The sequence below is a fragment of the Bipolaris victoriae genome, assembly GCF_000527765.1.
Source record: "Bipolaris victoriae FI3 unplaced genomic scaffold scaffold_202, whole genome shotgun sequence".
Taxonomy (NCBI): domain Eukaryota; kingdom Fungi; phylum Ascomycota; class Dothideomycetes; order Pleosporales; family Pleosporaceae; genus Bipolaris; species Bipolaris victoriae.
In genome coordinates this window covers 1-19,317 of record NW_014575190.1, presented here as the reverse complement: position 1 = coordinate 19,317, position 19,317 = coordinate 1, and the positions used below count along the sequence as shown (strand labels likewise).

Below are 19,317 nucleotides of genomic sequence, written 5' to 3'. Positions count from 1 at the left end.
CTCAAAAAAAAAGTCATGTGTGCTAACAGAACTGCTCACACTAGCGCCTCATACGACATTCTCCGTCTCTATGATCTCACGCACGAAGACTCTGGTACCAAGACTGGTGCAGCTGCGACTCCCTTCTTCATCGTGCCCGGCCATCGCACAGGCCTCATTTCCCAGCTCTATCTCGACCCTGTGTGCAATTTTATGATTTCTACAGGCGGAAACAGGGGCTGGGAGGGTGCGTCGACAGAGGTCATGCTGGGCTATGAAATTGGCATTCCTTCATAGTAGTAGCCCTTGTTGTTGCCTTGCTCATGATTTAATACCCCCCCACCATGGTTCCCGGCGTTTTATTTTTATTTTTATTTTCAACTATCCTTGTTCTAAAGCGGAGGGAAGGAGGGGAGTGAGGGAGTGAGAGGGTTGTGTAGGTGTGGATGTAGTGTGGACACACGACATTGGTGGCAATGGCTGGCTGGCATAGAGCTATTATCATCTCGTTACTTTGCATAGTCGTATGAGTCGTATGTACCCAAGTGTTTTGATGTTTGGAAAGAAAAAAAAAGAATGATATTCTGAGACGTGATGTTCATCAGACGTGGCGCGTACGCGCGTACTCTCTTTTTCTCTCTCAGCTGCTGCTTTCGTATACACTACACTACAAATTTTTGTTGAGAGACAGACTAGGACTATGGTCTTGTATGCACCAGGATCAAAGTAGGTGGTGATGTTCGCTCAACCAACACGGCTCCCCACCACTTTTTCAGTCGTTCGCCTCGCTAATTCTTTTTTCATGCATACATATCATTGCGCCATGCGGGGTTTAATCGAACATACGCACTGTTTCCTTTTTTTTGTATGCGACAGGATCTTCGATTTGGCCGGTTTCGCTCTTGATGCTCCTGTCGCTCTTGTCGCTCGTTGGCTGAATTTCTTCAAAAGAAGAAGAAGATATTTCTGCGACACTATACGCGCAAGTAGGAGGTCTCTCTCGATCGCAGCGATGGTATTAAGTCATTCGTTCCCTGGATCTTTTTGTTGAACCTGATGATCGCGGTGTTCGGGGACTTGTTCTTTTGCCAGCCGCGTGATAGCCTCTGTTGTTCACTGAGAAAAAAAAACCAACCACTAGGAGGGGTCAAGATAGGTTGACGATGGGGTGCCTGAGCGTGCGCTTGCTTGCGCCAACCGTAGCGCAGGACTCAAGCAACGGGCATAGTGACGTAGTCGGTGAGAGCCTCATCAGGCCCTGAGAGGGCGTTGGTCAAAGTGTTGGGCAGTAAGTTAGTACTCTACACAGTACGCGCGCGCATCCGCGGACAAATGTGGGGAGGTCATGCAAAGTTCGCCTTGCGACTACTTTTGTCTTTGTGCAGATGCTACAATGCCGACGGGCAGGGACTTGGGAGAATGCAACGCACATCCTACCCCACAGAGCTGCCTCCTGCATAGTCGTTGGGAAAATGTGCCAGGAGATGCAGGAGATGCAGGAGAGGTAAGAGATTGACTGGGTGTATCGGCATGTGAGTTGAATCTGGTATCGACTGCCGACGTTTTGGCGATGATTCCACTACGGCGGTGAGCGCCTCGTATGAAACATGCGACCAATGGCGATTCGTGTTCCGACGAAACGCAGGGCAAGATGACATAGAAGAGCCGAATCATACGCCAGGAAAGCGGAGACTAGCCTGAGTTATTCCAAGGAACTTGAAAATGGGTATTACAAACATGTAGCCCCACTGCCATGGTGTTGTTGTCGCGGAGCGGCAATGCTGAGGTTTGGGAGACCCTGCTCTTCATTGTAGGCTAGCGACGACTAGCTCCCGAACGCGGGGGCGTCGATCCTGTGAATTAACGCCCAAAGGGCGGTGTAGGGCGGTGAAAGTTATCCCGAAATGCGCTCTGCTCAACGACGTTGAAGGACAGGAGGGCGATTAGTTTTCGCAATTTCGGGAACTACTGCTGCATTGTGCCTGGCGGTAGGTACTAGACGTTTTGTCTGTGTAAAAAAAAGTCCATCGGTCGATTTGGGTAGACTAGAGCACTAGCGCGCAAAAGCAAAGTGTCACGCTTTGTAAAGGTATAGTCTACCCGAAGCAGTAACACCCGACTCTTGAAAAGTAGTGAGCCATGCGATAGTGATGGCGACATCAAGGTTCAAGTCTGGGGGTGGTTAGAGTATAGCAGAGATGTGTGTGTACGTAGTGTAAACCAAGAGGATGCTAGTTTAGGGGGCGACAAAGATGGCTATTTCCCGATCGGCGTTGCCGGCTTCCCATGTCGTCTGCAAAGTGTTTGCTTTTATTTTTACATGGATCCAATCTCGTCGCAGCAATCAAAGTAAGAGCTGAACTATCCCAAATGCAAGCGTAGCTGTGATTGTTGCGCGTGCCATTTGGTTAGAAAGAGGATAGTGTGCCCTGGCGATTCTGTCTACCGAGGCGCTCACGGCTGGGATTCGTCCACTTTGCAGCGCCGCCAGAGCCGGACAGGCCGCTGAGGTGCGGGCGGAGGTGCTCGCCAGAGCTGACGGTGAGATGTTCAGGCCGCCTTTGTTCATCTAAGCGAGTGGGAAAGCTTGAAGTTCACAGTTGCTGGAATAGGCCATGGCGTGCCGTCAGGCGGTAACAGGGTCCAGGTGACGCAGGAATGGGTGAGATGGACTGCTGAGTCAAGTATTGAGCCACAAGTCAGCCTGGCGCGCTTAACGACGATGCACGGTTCTGTATGAAAAAAAAGTTCCATGGCAACACGGCGATGGTCGGATGGTGCAAAAGTTGCAGTTTTGGCAATGACGTAGTTTTGAGCAGTGTTGCGCACTTGTGAGGTGCACGGCGGCCCCATGGCGCTGCATGCGGGCAGATGGGTATCAGGTCTGAGGGGACCTAAGAAAAGTAAGGCCGGCACGAGGCCGGGCGGGTTAGAAAATGCAGGAATATAGCAGCGAAGCGAATATCGAGATTGGCGGATTGGGAGTGGAGCCAGGGCTGGAGAGCCGCGATATCCCAGCGTGTCATTATCATATGGCCGTGTATTAGCAAACGACTACTTTGGTGTCCGAAGCGTGTGGCGAATGTCATGGCAAGAAGAGGTCAAGTGCAGGACATGGTGTATTGGAGCCGCATCAGCTGGAGGAGGCACTTGGCTGAAACCAGGCGCACAATGGGGGGGAGCAGGTATTGCCAAACCGCGCCGTGACTGGCGGCGTGATGGTGGTGGTGTCGGCTGCAGGCACCGAACGAAGGTTCACGCAGCCAGCCTCGTCATGCTCGTGAGGGAGGGGAGGGGGGACGCGTAGTGGAAAGTAAAACCAGTCGGCGAGGGCAGAGAGGGTGTGCGAGAGGACGTGTGGCAGAGCCGAAGCAGGCAAGGTCGAGTGAGGCTGAGTGAGAATGGAATAATGGTGGTGGTGATGGCATTGTGCGTGTGCCCCGCTGGTGGAGCAAAAGCACCACCATGTTCCGTACCGTATGTTGTAGACGATTCTTCGCATTCGTCTTTTCCCGCCCGCTGCGACGAGTAAGTAGACAGTTACAGTACCTACGATCGCGCTGGGCAGTCTCAAGTCCTAGCTCGGCCTCTGGCGGGTCGCCGTCGGCATCGCGATCGACAATCCTGCATTAACGGCCGTGTCGTCCGCAACATCCAGTGGCCAATGCACGCGTGCAGGCTGCAGGTCATCCCTCACCGCGATGGTGTGCCACCAACCATCTCATGTGGCCCGTCAGCCATCACTCTGCCTGTCACCCATTCCCCATGGCCTTGGAATCCTTGCCCTTTTTGTCCACGCTGCACCAAGCTTCTCTCCCTCTCCCACGCTAATGCAGCCCGCAGCCATATGCACTGCACCTGCAGGGCTCCTCTTGCGGCACCACATCGCGGCCTGTCAAACATAAGTACTCGGCCTATCCTCGACAGCACGCCATTCACCCATCCGGCACTCTTGCGGAGGAAACACCACGGGCCCATACTAATATCATCATCACTTCTCTGCCTTTGTGTCCTTCCCCCTTCCCCCATCCCCCCAGGCACCAATCTCTATCCCCATTGTCCCCCCCCCAGGCTGCACTGCAACTCCGCCTTCCTGTGACTCTTCCGAGACGTGCGCCCAAAGTCACGCATACACCCCTTGCGTGTGCCCCTTCCAGCTGCTCCGACTACAAAAACACCTGCCTGCGCCCCCAGCTGCGAGCCCTCTGCAACGAGTGCTCTCACGCTGTTCCTTTGACCACCACCGGCACGGAGCCGGGAGGACAAGATTCTCTGTCACGTCGCCTTAGTCAAGGTTGAAAAAAGTTCAAAGCCCCCACTACCACTCCGCTTCGCTTGCCTATTCCGATCCATCAAGGACACCCTATCAGCCATGCCTTCCTATCTCCGCTCCAACCCTCGCGCCTACTCCTTCCCTCCATGGGTCGAGACGTCCGACGACGACTCCAGCCATCTGCCCGACATCGACGAGGACCCCTTTGCCCACTTCATCACCCCCATCACCGACGCCGAGGATCCCTACGAGCTGTCTCTGAGCGCCGGCATCGACGCCGACGAGGGACCACGCACCGCAAAGACGACCAAGTTCAGGTCCAACGTCGCCGGCAGGTGGGCTCGCTATGTCAAGCAGAACCACGCCCCACTCCACAACGTCTATCACGTGCCAACCATCTACGAGGAGGACGAAGAGTCCTTCATGGGGCTTGATGACGAACGCTTAAACGACACACCCCACGTGGTGTCTCAGCTTAGCCCATCAAGGATCAGCATTGCTGAACCAAGTCGAGGACGTGCCCAGGACCTTGCTGCCCGCAAGCAACAGAATCGTCGCCGCTACTCACGTACACTATCCGGCCATCGCCATTCTTGGCGAGAACCCAGCCCGGATCTCTTCACTGTAGACGAGTCAGAAGAGGACGAGGGCCCTGTGCTCCGTCGACCAAAAACCAGAAAAGCAAAGGATGGTGCCGAACGCCGGAGGTCATCGACAAGGTCAAAGTCAAGAGCAAGGGCAGACTCAGTGACAGACGTGTCGAGGTAAACCATGGGAAGGCATGGCAGCTACCTGCATCAAGACTGAGCAAGAAGAGGCAGTTTGCATACATGAAATTTACAGCATCAGCATTATGGAGCAGCAGGGGGGTATTTTGTTTTTGATTATCTAGCATTGCACGGTGTTGGTGGCTTTTTTGTTTCTCAGCGCACACGCGCACAGCATAAGAAGGCGTTTTTGGTATACCACGGGACTGTTTTGTCAGGGGAAGTTGCATTGGGAGGCGTTTACTTGTCAGCATTTACACCTATTCTTTTCCAGATTGCGCAACAGAAGCAGCATCGGGTCTAATGAGCAGATAGAGAGAGAGGCAAAAAAATCAACATGGTACTATCTCGAGCATACTCTGTGTTTGCAGTGGACAGGCTTCCCCTCATTCGAGCATATTCGTGCAATTTCGGTGCACAGCACGGGGGCACGTCACCCAGTGGACGTCTGACACTACTTGGGAGTGGAAAATCAATCTCCTGATGGCTACACATTTGTGATCAAGGATCCCCCCACCACACCAACCCCCACTAGTGCTGCACGCTAAGCAAGTGCAAGGTGCCGTGACCTCACGGCGCAGCCCCCGATACCCTTTTACCCCTCCATCCACCCCAAAATTCCCCTTCGTCGCGCGCTTACCGCCCTTATCCCAAACCTCCACTGTCTTGCCAGATCAGCGGCACCCAGCACCGTGCACACCCACAAAGCACCACCCATCGCAATCGTGATGCTCCACAGATGCTCCGACCTGCCCGCCGGCCGCGCACCTACTTACGACTCCATTCTGCCGCTGCGCAATGATAGCTGCCGGCATAATGCTATCCACGACGACCCAATCATCGACGGTCCACGCGGAAAATTCGGAGATGGAGTATCGCGCCCAGCGCTAGGCGAGCAGATATGAGATCTACCCTGACTGTGTGTGTCTGTTGACCTGACTTTGAGCTGACCACTTGTCATGTCCATGCATCAGAGACCCTGCGTTTTCTTTCTCAGTACTACTATCTCTAACCCCCCCTCCCCCCTTCTCATCCTTCTTCTTCTGAGACGGGCGATCTTAGTCCGTCCAGGAAGGGCAATGCGTGATCACACGGCCATGATGAGCGGGCCGGCGTCGGCTAGGCTAACTATTCTCTCTGAGCAGAGACGAGGCTGGCGTAATGGCGGGGTAGTCTACGCCGATGGCGGAATTCATGTATGTACTACGCCGCATGTACGTACCAGTACGCCTCACACAGCAGTGCGCGTCGTGTGTGATTTTTTTTGGACGAATGAGGGTTGTTGGAAAAAAGGGCCGAATTGTGGGGGTGGACTACGACTACATTCAATTGCATGTTCAGAAGTGGCTGCATGCAGCAACACAGACTAGCATGCACGCCCGGTACGTGGCTCAGGTGCGCAGCGAAAGAAGATGATAGAATCTATGTGTGCATGAGGGTGTGTACTGGTCTACGAACAAAGGATGCGATTGCGCGCAGATGGTCGCGATGACATGCGTAGCGCTGCAACCGCCTACCCTATCACCATGGCGAAACGCAGGGTAAAAAAAAAGTTTAGGGCACTTTACCCCTCGGGCGTATCGCTAACAAGGCCCACGCCCGAGGAGAGAGATCGACACCCATGTGGAAAAAAAAGTGGTCTTCTAGATGCATTAGGCAAAGCTGCAATGATTCAGCTAGTGCGGGTTAAAAGGGGACTTGCTATTCATAAGTACGTGTAACTAACGATTTACATGACGAAACGAAGATCAAACACGCAATTGCCTTTGCTTTTTGGATTTGCAAAAATGGTGCTAGGTGGAATCAGCGTGGGTGCGCATGTAAGGATGCGTGTGCGTTGTCAGTGGTATGGGGTGTCGTGTCCCAGCAGAGCGGACGACATTGTGATTGGTCGGAGCCTTTTCCTGGTTCTCATGACGTCGCTACCCAAAGTAACCCCAGCTTTCTCTCCCTTTCTTCGTAGTATACCCATGCACCAACCTCCCTCCCAAACGTCACCACCACCATTTATTCCTAACGCCATCATGCCACGCCTAGACGACAACACACAACAAACCCTGCGCGATGCAGAGCAAGGCATCAAGCGCCACACATTCAACGCCTGGGATAGCTTCAGCAACTTTGCGCTTCGCGATAACGTGCTCGAGGTAGCCGTCGGCTTAATGTACAGTGATACCCTTTTTTTGTCTTGCAAGGATCAAAAAAAATTCCTTCCTTCTCAATGGCCCGATTGCTTGCGCCTCCCCCCCCCTTCCCAGAGTGTGTGTAGTGTAGTGTAACCGGTATACTAACTCTGGCCACCCACCCCCCTCGCAGTCTCGCAGCCTCCTTCACCGCCTGCGCAAATGCTCTTGTGTCCGACATCATCCTGCCTATAATCTCACTCCTACCCTTTCTCTCGCGTAACCTCGACGCCAAGTTTGCCGTCCTGCAGCACGGCCCAAACTATAATACCTCCATCTCAAACGGCTACAATACGCCGAAGCAGGCCGTTGATGACGGTGCTGTGGTACTTGCCTATGGCAATTTTCTCGACAAGATTGTAAGGTTTATTATTGTTGCGCTGGCGCTTTGGGTCATTGCGCTAGCTTATAGCAGGGGCAGCGGCGACAATATTGTCAAGAGGCAGGTCAAGTGCAAGTTTTGTAGGAAATATATTAGTGAGAAGGCTAAGCGGTGCGTGAATTGTACTAGCTGGACGGATGGTAGAGAGGATAGGTGAGGGGTCTGTAGAACAGGGTTTGAATAGTAGGGGGGGGGGGTTTGAAAGAAAAGATTCGTCGCTCAAGTAATGCTATTGGTGAGAAAATAAGGCACTTATGAAATTGATGACTGCATGATAGTTCGTGAGCGGGAAAATCAGGTGTGTACTAGGCGGCTTTTCTCAAAAATCAAGACTCAAGAAATACCAGAATACAACACTCTCGTCTACAATATACTCGAACTGCTTCGAGGCAAATCGTATTTTCAGACCCCCCCCCCCTGACACACACATATTCGCATCTCCTTAACCCTCCAGAAACTTAGCCACAAACTGCGCAACCTCGCGCGGTCTCTCCACCATGGGCAAGTGTCCAGCCCCATCTACAACCTTGAGCTCAACCCCCTTCCCCAGCTTCTCCGCCATATTCTCCTTCATAGTCTTCGGCAGTACACCATCGCCTGCACCAACCAAAAACGCGCCTTTACCCTGATACCCCGCCATCTTCTCCCTGATATCATACTCATGCAGCGCCCTGACCGAGTCGCGGAAGCCCGGTAGCGAATTCGTCTTGACCATATCCTTGACGCGCTGGATCTTCTTGGCCAATTCGGCGTCGTCGTAGGATTCCTTGACGAACCACCTGCGGACTGTGATCTCTGCGAGGTCCTCGCCTACAATGGGGTTGCCAGATGCTGTTTTCAGGCCTTCCTTTTCCGCGAGCTCGACGCGCTCGTTCCATGCTTTGGCGTTGGTGGCGGGCGCGAAGGCGTTGGTGTCGCAGCCGATGAAGGCGGAGATGCGGTGCGGGTAGGAGAGCCCTGCGTTGAGGGCTGTGGCGCCGCCGAGCGAGACGCCGATGATGGAGGCTGTTTTGGCGCGGAGGGCGTCGAGGAGCGTTATCACGTCTTCGGCGAGGGTGTGCACGGTAATTGGGGATGTCGAGTCAGGCGGTAGGGTGTTGCGGCCGCGGGTGTTGTAGCGCAGGATGCGGTACTTGTTGTTTGTAAGGTTGAGGAACTCGGTGACGAAGTCGTCCCAGATGCCGTAGTCGACTAGGATACTGTTTGCGAGGACGAGGAGTGGTGCGTTGGGGTCGCTGGAGCCTTCGAGTCGGTAGGGGAGTTCGACGCCGTCTTTTGTTGTGACGAAGCTTTCTATCACTGGTCGTTGCTCTGGCGTGGTATGTGCTGGGTGCGTCTTTACCTTGCCCTCTGTTGTCTCTACGGCAAATGTGTCTTTGCTTGCGAGACTCTGCAGATCACGCTGTGCAGCGCCAAACGTGTAGTATAGCTCATATGCCCTCCTCTTGCGGTCCTTAACCACGTCCTTGTATATCTTGTCGCACCACTCTGTTGTGATAGCCGCCTTGAACTCTGGTCCTCCAAGTCCGTTCTGCGGGCCATACTCGTGCAGCGCGAGATATTCCTTCTCCGTCTTGTGTCCGCTTTCAAGGTCCAGATATGAAGTGACAAATCTTCTTGTTCGTCTCCACCCGGGAACCTTTTGCAGAAGCGGTACATGCTCTTCCTCGTACCACTTCCTCAGCTCCTCCTCTTTACCTGCACCATCCTGCAGCGCGAAGCTCACAGCAATCATGACGTTCTTCTCGCCCTCATTCTCCACTTTCTGCAGGTCCTTGAAGTCGTTTCCCTTCCACTCCTTGAGCAGGTCATAGGATCTTCTGTCCACGAAAATCTGCTTCATAGTATCCCTCTCCCGTTGCGACTGCGCCGGCGCACTACGAAGTTTTAGATACGGTTCTCTCGTCAACCATTCGAGCTCGTCAAAGTCGTAAACAGCCATCCACTCAGGCTTGTCTTTTGAGCCGGGCGCATCCTCGAGATCGGTTGCGCGGTAGCGGAAGCCATTGTTGCAGAATGGCAGGCGAAGTCGGTTGGGACCGTGTTCGTTTTGGTACCTTGGGGGGATAAAGGTTAGATGGGATCTTGACGAAGCCAGAATTCGACTGTCTAAAGAGTCAACTTACCAGTCGTGGAATTGTGCTTCTGGCAGACCCTCTTTGGGCTGCATAGTCACGTACAAAATGCCTGGAGTTGACTTGGACGCCATTCTGTCTTGCTAGTGTGGGGTGGCTGTAGTAAGTCCGCAATGTTCTTTTGTCGTTGAACGTGTTTTGACTACAAGCAGAAATAGAGGACAGATCTTGAGAAAGAAACTACAAGGTTGGTATTGAATTCAGCGAACGTTAACCTAATCTAAACTACAATGCCGTGGTGCGGACCATGACGAAGTTGGAGGGGGAAGAAGAGCTTCCCCGATGTTATTTGCCGGCTGCCGCTAGACTGGGGGCAAAACACTTCCAGCGCTGCCCCTCATTCCTCCGTGGTTGAACATAAATCCGCAAGACTTCTCGCCAGGTTTCCGGGCACAACCCGGCCGCAGCGGAGAAGATACACTCGGCATGCATCTTTTATCCGCTTGATCGTGCGAATCACACGTCAGCTGGAAGTTTGTCCCCCATCCTTCAAGGCGCCAAGACATTTCCTTAAAGGGTGGAAAAGTTTAAGAGTAACTCATTCCATGGCGTAGAATGACAATCAACGATGTATCAAATTTCCATGGATTGCTGTAGCATTCATATTTCGTCCTGGACAAACTAGTCGTACCATATGGCATTCATACCAAACCCTTTCTCTCCAATCTCCAACCTTGCAACCCTTGCAAGGAACTCATCATGCCATCTATAAATCTCAATTCCACCCTTCTCGTCGTCGGTAAGTGCGAGCCACTCATCCGACCAAGGGCATGGAGAGACTGCATTAGAATGGCCGCCAGAAGTTGGTGTAGGATTAAGACAAATCTGTCGTTCGATAGCGCCCGACGGCGCGACTTTGAAAGCAGCGATATAACCGGTGAGATCAAACGAGTTGGACCGGGACGTAGCGAAAAGGTAATTGCCGGACTTGTTTAGGAAACAGACATCTGACCGGTACATTGTGTCTGCGTTGGGAATACCTAAGGTGCCTATTTTAGCGGTGAATATACTAGGCGGTGAGTATAGCGCTTACCAGGCGGTATCAAGGGATACACCTTGTGAGTGTAGATTGGTAGCTTGGTCTTTGGATCAATCACATACTCGCATAGCCTGTTTCCTCCTTCCATCAAAGCGTAGAGATAGTTACCCGAGGGATGCATCTCTACCCATCTAGGATGGTCCTTTGGAGCCGGCGCTTCGGTGAAGCCTACTGTTTCTACCCTGCCCTCATCATCTATCTTCTTGTGACACCACACCCGGTTCGCCCACATGTCTGCGCTGTAGAGGTAAGTTTCTGAGGGGTCGAAGACCATGCCGTGGATTGCGGTTTTCTCGCAGTATTCGAAATTCTGGATGTTCTCCTTGATGTGTCCGGAGGAGTTGACCGAGAAGATGTTGCCATAGCCAGCATAGTCGTAAAACGGGTTGCAGTATACGGCATACGGTGGCTTTTTCGCGGGAAGGAGGAAGATGGCGCGTGTTTTTGTGTCGGCATCATTTGCTTTGGCTGTAATACCTGTCAGCAAGTAATCGTGAGGATGTCCAGAAGTCGCATACGATGTCCGCCAATTGGGAAGCTTCCTGTGTGCACAATCTCGCCCGGACTCTTCACCTCATGTGAACTCCATTTCTTCATTGATGCGCCGTAGATATTCTTCCTTTGGTGCTGTGTTGCTGTTGATCAGTCACTGCCGGTGTCATCAAGGCTCGTGGGTTGTGCGCATACGTCAAAGGCCATCCAGCTGATCGGTTCATCCTCTGGGATTTCGGTCTTCTTCACCAACTCCAGCTTCAGCGTTTCATCGTCGAAGGAGACTGTGATTATCACACCTGGCGGCGTCCATGTACCGATCATGAGGTGGTGTTTGACCATGTTGAGAGCTTGTTCTTTTCACAGCAGCGACTTGCGCGTCGGTAGTGTGGAGGGTGCAAAGGAATTGGGACCCCCCGACGTCTTCTACTGTTCCACTTCCGACTACCCACGCAAGATCAAGCATGGTGTCGCATAGGCAAATGTCCGAGGTCAGTACCGAGGGCGGGGCAGTGGCGCTGACGCCGCTTAGTATGAGGGATAAAGGGCGGGAAAGACTTCTTCCCCAATAGCCTGGCTGTGATTGGCCAGCCGCCAAAGAACCCCATGGGCCAACCCGGCACTGTGACCCCTCATGCTCCCAGCCCGTCTCAGAGCCGGTGCAGTATGCCGTAGCTACATCTGAAAAGGCTTCATCGCCTGATGTGCGGCTAGACACACGGCGGTTTCGAACAGCACTCATTCGGTTGGCGGATCCGGGGTGTTCTAAGATGCTATTTATTAAGATCCCTCATGCCCCAGACGTCAGAAACAATCCAACACCACTCTACTCTCTAAAACCTGCTTGATAACATATCTTCTCTTGCACATTCATATTTTTGACACAACCAAAATGGACCCAAACACACAACAAGCGCCCAACCTCGAAAATAAGGGCGGGCATCGCTTCGACCCTAACTTCACTGATGCTGTCATCAACGCCATGGGACCCGCGGTACCAGACCGGACACGATTTGTTATGGGCAAGCTGATCAGGCATCTCCATGACTTTATTCGTGAGGTCGAGTTGACCAACGACGAGTGGTTTGAGGGTGTACGATTTGTCAACTCCATTGGCAAAACCACCACCAGCACCAGGAACGAGGCGCACCGTATCTCTGATGTCCTTGGAGTAGAATCGTAAGCATTACAGTTGGCAAAATAGTTAGACCATTTCGCTAACACACTCGTAGACTGGTCGATGAGATCGCTCACATGCACATTAACGAGTCTGGCGAGACACCTACTTCCTCAACGATTCTCGGTCCTTTCTGGTCGCCACACTCGCCATTCCGCCCACTTGGCGATACCATTGTCCGAAACCCCCACCCCGATGGCCAGACCACTCTCATGCACGGCAAGGTCATTGACCTAGACACCAAGAAGGGCATCCCCAACGCCGTCATCGATATCTGGCAAGCGAGTGCCAACGGAAAGTACGATTTCCAGGACCCTGACAACCAGGAGCCAAACAACCTGAGGGGAAAGTTCACCACAAACGAGAACGGCGAGTACTGGTACTACTGCTACAAGCCCACAGCGTACTCGCTGCCTACCGATGGTATGTTGAAATATAACTCCACACCAAAACGTGAACCTGACTAACCCACCATAATAGGCGCTGCTGGCCAGCTGTTCAAGACTCTCGACCGCCACCCTTTCCGCCCCGCTCACATCCATCTCATGGTTTCAGCAGACAACTACAAGCCTTTGATCACTCAACTATACCCCCGTGATGACCCATACGTCACCAACGACACCGTCTTTGCTGTCAAGGATGATTTGCTTCTCGACTTTGTGCCTAGCACGGACCCCAAGGCCAAGCTCGACTTGACATACAACGTCACACTTGCACCTTCTGGCAAGAAGTCGACCAGACTTGAGGGCATTCCCAGGCTACCAAATGTGTTTGATGAGCAGAGCAGGCTGTGAGAATCTAGCGTTTGCAGTGTTTGTTATATAAATGTTGTATTTAGCGGAATTGATGGGAAATACCCTCATGAATGAAAACAAAATGAAAGCATTTTCAAGACCATTAGAAAAACGGCTCCGGGCACCGGAAAGCAATTCCGTCATATTTCCGCTCTTTACGTGTGCTGGCTATAAATTTAAGTCCAGTCCCCCTTTCATCTGATAATGCTCCTCCGTCAATTCCACTTTTCACGTCCTCTTTCTTGTGTCTGCTTACCCATAACCTACTCACGGGCCTTCACTCCATCTGTCAGAGCCAAAATGCGTGTCCCATATGCCCCCAGCGAACCTCCAAATGAAGAGGCGCGTCCGATCTACGAGCGCATCGCCGAGCGACGAAAGCCCCGCCCCCTCATTCCTCTTGATCTGGCGCTCCTCCACAACCCCGCCGTAGCAGACGGCTGGAACTCGTTCATCGGCGCCATCCGCACCAAGACCAGCCTCCCGGACACACTTAAGGAGCTTGCAATCAGCCGAGTAGCAGTACACAATCACGCAGTGCACGAATGGGATATCCACGCTGCGCTCGCGCACAAAGCTGGCGTCTCAAAACAGGTGCTGCAAGCCGTCTTCGACTTACCTGTGACCAAGCATGGAATGGTTGCGAAGGAGGTCCCTGCTGGGTTCAGTAGTGAAGAGTATGCAGTCATGGTGTACACCGATCAAATGACGGTCGGGGTACAGGTTGAGGATGAGGTCTCTGAAATGGTCAAGCGGGCACTGAGCGACACCATGGTTGTAGAGTTGACGGCCACCATTGCGGCATACAATGCCGTGAGCAGATTCTTGGTGGCATTAGATGTGGGGGAGTGCAATGGAAGACCCATGAAGCGCGTGGACGAGCTTTGAAGGCGGTACACCACCGCGATAGAGGACTGTCGTTAACACTTAGGTGTCGCGAAATTGTTTTTCTTTTTTTGCATAATATGTATTTAGCCAAGGCGCGGGATGACGCTGCTGTCTCTTCCCCAGACCAGACGTAACCTCCTCCGCATTTTAGGAAGGTGCCTCGGCTCATCAGCCGCCGCAAACCGAACGTACATTATTCAAACATCTCACGACTTTCTCGTCGCTTGTGCCGTTCTTCACACACTTTTTTCTCCTTGTTTTTCTTGCACACAGTCATAAACCATGGCGTCTCTAGCTCACCGTCTCCTCACACGAAGTATCCGCCAGTCGCGCATTCGTCCTACCCTCATCACCACCGCGCAACGCTACGCATCTACAAAGCACCCTCAAAATTTCACACCACCCACACAATCCGACCTCGATGAGCTCCGCGAATCAGTTCGTGAGTTCGCCCGCCGTGAGATCCCAGAGGAAGTCGCAGCGCAAACAGACCGCCAAAATGCTTTCCCCAACGATATGTGGCAGAAGTTCGGTGAAGCAGGCTTCCTGGGTATCACGGCCGATGAGGAGTTTGGCGGTCTAGCAATGGGATACCAAGCACACTGTGTTGTCATGGAGGAGCTCTCAAGGGCGAGCGGAAGCATTGGGCTGAGCTATGCCGCCCATAGCCAGCTTTGTGTCAACCAGCTGGTGTTGAACGGAAACGCCGAGCAAAAAAAGAAATACCTGCCTGGATTGATCAGCGGCGAGCAGATAGGAGCCTTGGCCATGAGTGAACACGGTGCGGGAAGTGATGTTGTAAGCATGCGGATGGCTGCAAAAGAGGTGGATGGTGGGTATTTGCTCAATGGCACGAAGATGTGGATTACCAACGTACGTCTGTTCTTCCTCCTGGGAGTAAAGATACTGACGCTGACGAATATAGGGACCTGATGCTCATACCATTGTTGTTTACGCTAAAACCGTTCCCGATGGAGCTAGCAAAGGCATCACAGCTTTCATTGTCGAAACCTCATCCAAGGGTTTCAGTGTAGCCAACAAACTTGACAAACTCGGCATGCGCGGTTCCAACACGGGCGAGCTCGTCTTCGAGGATGTCTTCGTTCCCAAGGAGAACGTGTTAGGCGAGGTCAATCGTGGTGTCCGCGTACTAATGGAGGGTTTGGATCTCGAACGACTTGTTCTTTCGGCTGGTCCCTTGGGTCTGATGCAAGCCTCGCTTGACAACGTTCTGCCATACACCCACCAGAGGAAGCAGTTCGGCCAACCTATTGCACACAACCAACTCATCCAGGGAAAACTGGCAGACATGTACACAAAGTACAGGGCATCGCAGTCTTTCACATATAGTGTTGCGCGCGCTGTCGACGAGTCGCACGCTAGCCCGAATATCAAGACGCAGGACTGCGCAGGCGCGATTTTGTATGCCGCCGAAAGGGCGAGTGAGGTCGCAGCTGATGCCATCCAGCTAATGGGCGGTATGGGATATATGAACGAGGTGCCTGTAGGAAGGATACTAAGAGACGCCAAGCTTTACGAGATTGGAGCTGGAACAAGTGAGGTTAGGAGAATGGTTATTGGAAGGGCATTCAACAAGGAATATAAACAGGAGATATGAGATACTGGCATAGTTTCATGTAAAAGAGATATCTAAAAAGTTCAATACCCACTTCGTCATCCTCTGAGTCGTTGTAGGAGCTTTCTTCATTCTAGTATGTCCATAACTTCACTCAGAATGTCACTTTATGCTTTATTCTTTACCTTTCGATTACTGCTTGCGAGACAGGACAAATTTCATCTTCTGGGCTCCGCAAACTAGTCTCTTCGGATTGTTCATGGCTGATCATATTCCTCCTCCATATCGGGCTTCGAACTCATACCCCCTGCTTATCCTCTAGGTTCAACAAAGCAAAATCAGTACATCATATGTAAATGGGAATTTCAAACTATTTAGATATTTGGCAGAGTACGCATTTCATTTCTGTATACTAACTAGCCAAGGTGCATAGTGATGAAAGTGAAGAGACAGTGCCCGTCGCCCACCATACTTAGCGCTGGTGTCTCTCACTCTGTATCAACGGCAACGTCACGCGCACCAATGAATACTATATGTATGCTGCCAACATCATCCAAACATAACTGTTTCACTTTTCACTATCTGGCATACCGCCGTCGTCCTCCATCCTCCGGTCACGCCCTGTATGCCCCTTGGTATCTGCACGTAGGGGACAGGGCGCTTCGCGACATCAATAGCCACTGCTGGACCAAGTGTAGACAGGCAGGTCTACGAAACTTACGCACTGATAAGCTCAAAAAATGACATGGAAAGCTTCTTTCTAGGCGAGAGTAGGAAGTACCTCTTCCTACTCTTCAACTTATCACACCCGCTTGATATTTAGGATATGCTGGCAAATCGGTCTAGACGTCTACGCTAACCTGGAAGAACCGCAATGATCAGCAGTCAATGCATCGTAGCTACAGTATTCAACTTGAACAAGACGTTGAGCAACCGGCACCAGTAGAGGGTGCTGTATCGAGTGTTGGCGGGCATAGACAGAGCGATACAATGCAGTACTGCCAGTCAATACGAAACCCGGCTCCAAGTGCTCGACGAAATAGCGCCTCCGCTACTAGCAAACAGTTCGCCAAGACCACTAGCAAGGTGATACTGGAAGGAACGCGTTCAGAGTGACCGTCACTTCCTCAGGCGGCGTGACTCCTTCCACTGTTTATGGTCGCGCACCTACTCACCCCGCTACTCACTTCAACCGTCGCCTTAACCTCAACCTCAACCTCAACCGGCACACCATTACTGCCCATCATGGTTGACAAAGCAAAGACTCCAGATCCATCTTCGTCAACGACTCGCCGCGATCGGGACAGCAGCCCCGAGCTCGGCAGTCCACCAAAGGCCATCACAGTCTACAACAAGCACACCGGCCGTCCCATCCGCAGGAGTGCAGGCAAAATCAAGAAACCCGACGGCTATGTGAGCTTCGAAGCTGACGATGCCGACCTTTTTACGACAGAAGAAAGTGAGGATGAAGAAGATGAAGACATGGAGCCTCGTGGTCGAGCAAACAAAAGAAAAAAGCGCAAACGTAGCCCCTCCCTTCCATCCCCTCGCCCTGAGCCTATCATCTACAACCAAGAGCTTGATGAAATGACCGATATTGAGGAAGGCGTCCGCTGCGACTCGAGAAAGCCTCCGCCGATAACGTTGCAGTTCAACGTCCCACTAGGCTTTCATGGTCCCCTCTTTGTCAAGCTCGACCGCACCCTCATACACAAGCAAGATGACCTGCACGAGATGAGGCCGATTAAATCGAAAAAGATCCGTCTAGCTTCAGAGCCGACGAAAACAGTCTCGGTGCGCCCCAAGGGATTCACGGATTTGCCACCAGAGCTGCGTAATAACATCTATCGCCGTCTTTTTGCACAGAAAGACCCCGATCAAATGCTCACGATCCCCGCAGTCAGAGGTAGTGGCCCTAATAGGAGTCTTGCAAGGTCGTCTCAGTTCCTCCGGACGTGTAAGTTGGTTCATAATGAAGGCTGTTCGATTCTATACGGCGAAAACGCTTTCTCCTTCCATCGCCATTACGCAACCCGCGCTCCGTTTTGGGACACTGTCCCCAAAGAGATTGGCTATCAAGACGTCTTGCATTTTCTGAAGATGATCGGTTCAGAAAACCTGCAGTATCTCCGTGATATAAAGTGGGTATTCGACGACGCCTGTCCGCGGGATACGCCGTATCTCACGTCCAATGAGCAGCGCCGATATCTCAACGACGAGTATTTACTCAACTGTTTGCGTGTCCTCCGTGATGCGAAGAAGCTCCGCAAAATCACTCTATTCTTCGGTGGGCGTCGACAGCTGCAGTGCTCTGATCACAGATTTCTGGGCTATCTAGAGCAGATTAAAGCAGATGAGGTGGTGCAGTCGGCGGACAGATGGTACTCGCATCGCGAAAAAGCTCATCCACTGGCTTGGTCAGAGCTCAAGGCTACCATGACGAGAAAGAAGAAGCTCTATGAGAAGGAACAATCTTGATGACCGAGATAGTATACAAATATGGATCTGTGACGTAGGGGAATACTGCACTAGGTAGTCCGTGGTGAGTCGAGCCCACTAGCTTACCATATATAAGTATACTCCAGCTGCTCTCACCTTGTCCACCTATGACCTTGTCCGCTCATCACCTTGTTCATTCACTATCTTGTCCGCTCATTATCTTGTCCACCCACTACTTTGTTCGCCCATCACCTTGTCCGCTTATCGCCTTGTCCGCCCATGTAACATATCTGAGTATCAAAATAAAACCTATGTATTTCTCTAAGTACTCGTCCTTAGTATCTCACGATTGTTATAGAGGTGAAGAGTGATACCATGACATTTGGTAAATTTGTTCAACCATCCATACACAGTTCAGCAACTGTAATGTACACCTAGCTATCGGTCGGGGTACGGGGTTCTTCACCCAGTAGCGAATGGCGTCATGGCCATGGGTACTTGCGGACAAGGCATTTTTCAAGGCAAATTTCATCTGCGGCACGGTCTACTTACCAATCCATCCCCTCTTCGAAGATACACAAAAGCACGATATGATTTACATAAAGACGGTTCACAGCTCCCGATGCATTGATTAGCGCAATAAAATGATGTTTGTTCCGCCAACCTAGACTGAACCCCCGTTCGCCGATCGCACTGTGCCTCAACGGCGGATAAATGCAAAAGAAAAAAGAAAAAAAAACCTGGCCTTCCTCCCCTGCCTGCCTACCTTGGCATCTTTGTGTATCTGATCCTTTTTTTCTCCACCTTGGACTACCCCACTTTGGAAAAAAACGGACAATCGGACATCAGCGCCTAGTCCAGAAATTGGCCCGCCCCCCTCCCTTCCTTCCCTTCTCTCTCCCTTTCGCGTGGGAAGTAGCGGGAACGGACGGGTGGCCTAAAACAGAGAAAGAAAGCAACCGAACACATACTCGGGCCCAATGGTTCGTCCCGAAAATTTCAAGAAATTGCCCGCGCGTTGCACGGGCCTCCCACCCCAAGGGAAATACCCACCCCAAGGGCATCACTTAGATACAACATAATACCAACCCCACCACAACATTAGATAATTAGAATCTATTTTAGCAAAAAGTTTCGCAATATGCCAAAGAGTAATTCTTCAGCTTTAAAGTATAGAAAAGAGGTGGCGTTAT

General features: G+C 51.9%; 6 protein-coding genes across 6 annotated transcripts; 4 read left to right on the top strand and 2 right to left on the bottom strand.

Moving 5' to 3' along the window:
* Positions 1-4,351: 4,351 nt before the first annotated feature.
* On the top strand, positions 4,352-5,020 carry COCVIDRAFT_21187 (hypothetical protein; the record flags this gene model as incomplete). The annotated part of the gene is made up of 1 exon (XM_014694851.1): positions 4,352-5,020. One exon carries the CDS (start codon positions 4,352-4,354, stop codon positions 5,018-5,020), a length of 669 nt encoding a protein of 222 aa, XP_014550337.1.
* A 2,023-nt stretch (positions 5,021-7,043) lies between these two features.
* COCVIDRAFT_55690 (hypothetical protein) lies at positions 7,044-7,675 on the top strand (the record flags this gene model as incomplete). The annotated part of the gene is made up of 2 exons (XM_014694850.1): positions 7,044-7,183; positions 7,336-7,675. Coding segments are annotated over 2 exons (480 nt in total), but the record flags the coding sequence as incomplete, so codon positions are not given.
* Positions 7,676-8,026: 351 nt separating this feature from the next.
* On the bottom strand, positions 8,027-9,793 carry COCVIDRAFT_31893 (hypothetical protein; the record flags this gene model as incomplete). Its single annotated transcript, XM_014694849.1, has 2 exons — positions 8,027-9,641; positions 9,711-9,793. 2 exons carry the CDS (start codon positions 9,791-9,793, stop codon positions 8,027-8,029), a joined length of 1,698 nt encoding a protein of 565 aa, XP_014550335.1.
* Positions 9,794-10,340: 547 nt separating this feature from the next.
* On the bottom strand, positions 10,341-11,592 carry COCVIDRAFT_31892 (hypothetical protein; the record flags this gene model as incomplete). The annotated part of the gene is made up of 4 exons (XM_014694848.1): positions 10,341-10,699; positions 10,753-11,226; positions 11,277-11,385; positions 11,446-11,592. 4 exons carry the CDS (start codon positions 11,590-11,592, stop codon positions 10,341-10,343), a joined length of 1,089 nt encoding a protein of 362 aa, XP_014550334.1.
* Positions 11,593-12,142: 550 nt separating this feature from the next.
* Positions 12,143-15,727, top strand: COCVIDRAFT_115731 (hypothetical protein; the record flags this gene model as incomplete). Its single annotated transcript, XM_014694847.1, has 6 exons — positions 12,143-12,429; positions 12,483-12,850; positions 12,908-13,194; positions 13,408-14,034; positions 14,437-14,982; positions 15,035-15,727. The coding sequence occupies 6 exons, from the start codon at positions 12,143-12,145 to the stop codon at positions 15,725-15,727; spliced, it is 2,808 nt and encodes a 935-aa protein (XP_014550333.1).
* Positions 15,728-16,930: 1,203 nt separating this feature from the next.
* On the top strand, positions 16,931-18,163 carry COCVIDRAFT_43109 (hypothetical protein; the record flags this gene model as incomplete). The annotated part of the gene is made up of 1 exon (XM_014694846.1): positions 16,931-18,163. The coding sequence occupies one exon, from the start codon at positions 16,931-16,933 to the stop codon at positions 18,161-18,163; it is 1,233 nt and encodes a 410-aa protein (XP_014550332.1).
* Positions 18,164-19,317: the final 1,154 nt, after the last annotated feature.